A 5,917-nucleotide genomic window follows, 5' to 3' on the forward strand; every position below is an offset into this window, starting at 1 on the left:
GATTCTAAGAAAAGAATCCAGGTCACCGGTCTTGCCAGGCAAATACCTTGAAAGCAGAGCTGTCATGCTGTTCTTGATTGTCTATGTAGTTAAAAAAAAAAAAAAACAAAAAACAAGAAACCTGTACCTTTTAAATGTTAAATAAAAAACAAAGTTCTCTGTTTCTATGACCTGTTGTGGCTGTGTTTGCTCGCTTAGGGCCTTTCCCGGACAATCCTGCCATTTAGCCTTTGCTCTCTTAGCTGATCCCCTGATAACGGCAGGGGGATTTCCTTACACGTGCTGAGCTAAGTCTCCCAGCCTTCCTGTGTGTTGCTTTGAAGTAAATGTCAATCCTCCACATCTCTGCCTCAGATTTTACTCTCTGCTTTCTCAAAGCCTCGAGGCTGCCCCCTCTAAGAGCTTACCGTTTTGTTTAGGCAGCTCTCTGCATGCCGGGCCTTCTAGATGCTCAGTGGTACGCCACGGTTTTACAAAGCTCCCTAGGAACATCTCGTTCCTTATGAGTTCCTTATGAGTTCCTTTTATGTTTTGGTCAACCTCTTGTTAGTCCTAACCAGTTCTGCCACCTCACGTTTCCATGGTAGATGATTGTCGCTGATTGTAACCAACACACATCCAGCTAGTCCCACACAAGTTCCCTGAGGAAGATCCATAAGATCGAACCCTAAGAACGAAGTTTTCTGAGGGTGGCCTTTGCGGGGCTCGTGTTGATGCTGTTCCCTTACATGGCTGTTTATGGTTTTCATACTTTCCTGGAGCTTTTAGATTTCTAGGCTAATTTGGAGCTGGAGTTGCAGGGGAAGGGAAGAAGGCAGTGATGACCCTGTAAAACTCCCTTTCCTATTTAGATTCAAACATTCCTTAATAACCACTGCTTGGATTGTTGTAAGTCTTTGGTTAATTTACCAAGTTCTGGGGGAGGCGTGTTTTGCCAATTTTCTTTTTGTTTTCATTGGGGGAGTTGTCAGGAGTGTGTCTAGGCTGCTCTTCTGGAAGCTTATCTTTCATCTGCTATCTTCACTGTGCCCTTTAGAATCTCCCCCTTGATGCAGGCAGGGACCCATCCCCAGTGATGCTTTTTGGGCATCCTACTGCTCTCTGGGGTGCAGCTTTAGGACAAGGGAGCTTCCTGCCTCTGGGGTCAGACAAACACTTTAAATACTGAGTGTGCATGGCCTCAGACCCTTGGGTATTGCTTCCGTCTCTTGCATGAAGTGACTGGCCAAAGTGCTGCCGAGATGATAAGAGACAGAGATGCTCATTTTAGAAGACGAGCAACCAGTAGGAAGCAGAGTTATTAAACAGGGATGATGATGATAACACAGGAAGCAATTAAAAATAAGAGAGCTTATAGGGAGAGCAGTGGGAACTAAGAAAAGTCAACCACCATTAGATCATCGAGGTCTGTTAGAGGTTATATTTATAATATAATTACAATAATTGTTATTATATTATAATTAGAATTTAATTATTATTATTTTTTTAAGAATGCTTAGAGGGGAGGGGTCAGCGAGGTATACATGGGGTACTAAAAAAGAGAAGAAAGAGCCTGGGAATCACATAGCCCCTGCCCTGACTGACTGAGGGAAGTGAGGCCAAGTGCGTTACCAGTCCCTCAGAACCCTGGGATCTCCAAGCGTATGGTGGGAGAGAACTCCACCTGCTTTAGAGCGTGGCTGTAAGCTCAGGCCAGCACTGACAGAGCACTGACGGGCAGCAGCTAGCATGGCAGACAGGTATCGGTCTCACAGTCCCACCCAAAGGCACCCAAGGTCTCCTTTTCTTTTTTCTAGCATTTGATGCGAGTTTGTCTCTTCCCTTGATAATGAGAAGGACCAAGAACACAAAAGTGAACTGTTGCCCAGGGTCTTCCAGTAAGCCCTCAGCCCAGTCATCCCTCACAGTGCTGAGAAAACCGTGAGAACATTTTCATTAGTTACAGTAAGAACGCAGTCTGGACAGGGAGACATTCCTTGTTTCCACTCCTAGAATTTGCTGTTTCTCTTCTGCGATAGGAAAAGAACAATTTGTATCATAAGAGATGTAGACTCGGGCTCCAACAGTGCTTCTTTGTCCCCCTTTCTGGTTTCATCCAGTTTCAGCCTTTATTCATTTCAGAGAGCAGGGATGTGCTTTGTGGGTCTGTGGAATTCTTACAGATTAGCAGAAGACACAGTTTGGGCTTAAATGACTTGCTTATTTCTCTGCGCTGAGTAGCATGGCATAGCTTAGAATAACAGAGGTTATTTTGAGTGTTCTCCAAGAATGATTTTGGATCCCTGGACATCTTGGAGGAAAACCAGTCTAAGCAAATGCTGCAAAAGCAAACTGAGCAGAGTTCTGCATTTGCGCTGTACCCCAGCACCGGGAGGACCTGGTTCTCTGGGCCTCTGGATAGTCACTCACGTGTGAAATGAGAGGACTTGGGGACTTCTGAGATGCTGCCATCTGGAAAATTCCTGACTTAAGCTCCACCATTCAAAAAGGTCTAAATTTATTTACCAATACGTCCACAAAATAAGTATTTTCTAGCTACATTGTAGAAAAAGTCAGTGGGACTGAGAGCCGCCCCTTAGTATAAGGAACTCACCATCATGACTGACATTTTTACTGTCACCAGGTCCTGGGTGGAATCTGAAGGTGTCCCTTCCTCCAAGCTTGCCCTCCTGTCCCCCAGACTACACTGGCCAGACTGTGTGCCTCTCAGATGGGACTTGAAGCTGTCGCTCCGCTGCTCCCAGACCCCAGCAGGACTCCTTTTTCAGGGTTAGATGTTGGAGTGTGATTATAAGTTTTTGCCCTAATTTTACACCGAGGCAATCTCAGCCCTTCCCCTTCACCCACTCTTCCTGGCTTCCTTTACCAGTTTGTCTATTTCTGTGTATGGCTGCTGCTCTTAGCAGAATTGAGCTGTTTCTACACAGTCTTTGGATCCAATACTCCTGGCTTTGGGTTCTGATTCTACCATTGGCACAGCGCTTAACAGTGAGCCACTGGCCCTCTCCGGGTGCGAGGCTTTCATCCTGCAGGCCCAGGTGTGACTTCTCTGCCTGAGGTCATTGTGATGTTGTGGTGAGATACTGCACATAGCCTTTTGCATGGAGGTAGGCATGTTGAGAGAGCACACCATATCTAACATGTTACTGCCATGTGTGTAGACTGGGGTCTCAGCACATGCCCGTGACACCGGAAACAAGTTAAGAATCAAAAGACTTATTCAAAGGATTCCTGACTAAAAAAAGACATTTTCCTGAAGACGTGTCTTAGCCTGTTCCCGGCGTGGAATGAACTCACCCCTGACCAGCCGTGGGGCAAGAACTGGCCCTCAGCCCAGTATTTGCCATTAACGAAGAAGAAGCCTGCGATCATGATGAACACCCACACTGCCAGGTTCAGTACGTTGAGGACGTTGTTGAAGCCCACAGAATTCTTCACCCCTAGAGCCACGATGACGGTCACGATGACAGCAATCACCAGAGCCAGAAGGTCTGGGTAGGACTCCTCTCCTTTCCCTACAGGATGACACATGGTTAGCATTGTCTGAAGAGAAGAAAGGGCCCTGTGACTCAGTCTACCTCATTGCATCTGTCTTGCTATGACAACTGGTCGAGCAGCGACTAGTCTTTCAAAAAGAGCAGCAAAGGCTCTCTGTCTGTCGTCAGTCAGTTATCTGTCTGTCTCACTGTATGGTCCATAAGCAGATATAAGTGTTTATTTGCAAATGAGGAAGTTTGGGGGCACAGATAAGGTTATGTGACACCATAGATTAAAATTTGGAGCATGTAATGAGACAGCTGCAAAGTACCTGTGGAAGTCAGAGCATGTTGGACATTTGTAGCACAGAAATAGGTCTGACATATTCTCTGAAAGCTTCTTTCTCTTTATTATTGTTAGCCTGCAATCTGCAAGGTTTCTATCCCATGTCACAATCTTTCTTTATTAGCAAGCTTCAAAATGAGCACTTTGGAAAGTCATTTTAAGAGTTTTTCTTCTCTCTCTCAATTTACAGTGTGTGTGTGTGTGGTCACAGAGAAAAAATGTCCAGTGAGCATGTCCTGCTGGCTCAGTCTGTCCGCTAGCCAGTGGACGCCTGCCCTCTACGGAGAGAAAGAAGCACTGCCTTAGCAGTCAGGGAGGAAGCTACACTCCTGCCAACAGCCCACAGTGTGGCCTTGGGCACATCACCTCATCTCTCTGGACCTCATCTGCAGAGGGAGCAAGATGGAGGACCGATTTTGGGGTCATTTCAGATTTAAAGTGTTATGAAATCAGAATACAGCCCTGATCTTTCTCCTTATTATCATGGCATTGGAGGTCATCGGCAATGCCGAAAGAAGGCTTATTTTTATTATCTGTAATTTGTGTGTCTCTCTGTGTGTGCCTGTGGACAAGTCTGTGCATATGAGAGCAGGTACCTGCAGAGGCCATAGGCCTAAGATGCCCTGGAGCTGGAGCTCTAGGAGGCTGTGAGCCACCTGATGTGGATGCTGGGGCTAAGCTCATGGCCTCAGGAAACAGCCAGTGCTCTTAGCCACCGAGTCATCGCTTCAGCCCCGGTCAGCATATTTGTCAAATCTTTTCTGAGGTAAGCACACTGAAGACAGGTGGTTTGACACAGCTTCAGATTTTCTTTTGGGGTCACCTCCCCTTCCCATGCCCCTTCCCTCTCTCTCTCCTTCCCTTCCTCCTCTTCCTCTCCCCCTTCATCCCCACCATGGGTACATGCACTCTGGGGTTTGAACTCAAGGTCTCAAATGCTCCACGTAAGCACGGTAGCACTGAGCTCCAGCCCCAGCTGTCCTGGGAAATTCTGGGGCAAGACTCCAAAGCCTCCCCAGCTCTGAATCCTGTGAATATGGGCAGATACCCCAGGCATTAGGGTGGAGAGCTGGTGGCAAGTGACAGATGGTCTGCCTCTTGGCTTTGGTCAGATGATCTCTCACCCACTCAGCTCTTGCTCAGTAATAAGATGCCTTGTGGGTGTTGGCTGTACTGGAATCCATTTTTTACTTAATTTTTTTTATTTAGAGTTGGGCAGTGGCGGCACACGCCTTTAACCCCAGCACTCGGGAGGCAGAGGCAGGCAGATCTCTCTGAGTCTGAGGCCAGCCTGGTCTACAAAGTGAGTTCCAGGACAGCCAGGGATGTTACACAGAGAAACCTTGTCTCAACTCCACCTCCAAAAAATTATTTGGATGTGAAAACATTTATTTAGGAAAAGTGGGAGAAACTTTGCAATGAGATTGCTGGTGGAGTTCCCAAGTCCCTGTGGTTGCATGAGTTTATCTTCGTATAGTTACTGGCAAGACACATGCACAGTACAGTCTGTGTCTTTGATAGGTGACATTACATTGCATATTAATACACAGTCTATGTGAAATCCTCCCCAGTCATCCTTTTAGCTGCCAGGCACATAATATGTACCCACAATTCACCCATCTGTCCCAGTGAAGAATTTTTAAAAATTATTATAATTGAGCCCCCATAACCTAAAAGTCTAAAATTTGAGATGCTATGGAATCTGAAAAATTTTGAGTGCTTTCCATAGTGTCCCAAGTAATAAGATTTACGCATACAATGAAGCTTTGCATAACATATTTAATAATATCTCTTCAGGCTATGTATTTAAGAGGTATATGAAAAACCAATAAATTTTGTGTTAGACCTGGGTGTCAATGATCAGTCCCAGCATCTTATTTTGTCAACATAAATATTCCAAAGTTTGAAAAATCCCAAGGTCAAAAAACTACTGGTCCCAAGCATCTCAGATAAGGGCTGTGTATGCTTTAAAAACAAGGCTGGGATGAGAAGCTTATGTATAATGTATTCTTAGAATAATTCCTTAGAGTGAAGAATTGCCTTGTAAAAACAAAAAGAAGTATTTAAAGTTCTTTTTTTAATATTTATTTATTTA

General features: G+C 45.4%; 1 protein-coding gene across 1 annotated transcript in view; it reads right to left on the minus strand.

Annotated features, from left to right (window-relative positions):
* Slc7a14 (solute carrier family 7 member 14) overlaps positions 1–5,917 on the minus strand; it is a 111,126-nt gene that overhangs the window by 34,190 nt on the left and 71,019 nt on the right. Inside the window, exon 4 of the mRNA XM_013355374.2 lies at positions 3,298–3,529. Within this exon, the coding sequence (XP_013210828.1) occupies positions 3,298–3,529 (232 nt within the window). The remainder of the gene's footprint in view (positions 1–3,297; positions 3,530–5,917) is intronic.

Source organism: Microtus ochrogaster, unplaced genomic scaffold, assembly GCF_000317375.1.
Source record: "Microtus ochrogaster isolate Prairie Vole_2 unplaced genomic scaffold, MicOch1.0 UNK120, whole genome shotgun sequence".
Classification (NCBI taxonomy): domain Eukaryota; kingdom Metazoa; phylum Chordata; class Mammalia; order Rodentia; family Cricetidae; genus Microtus; species Microtus ochrogaster.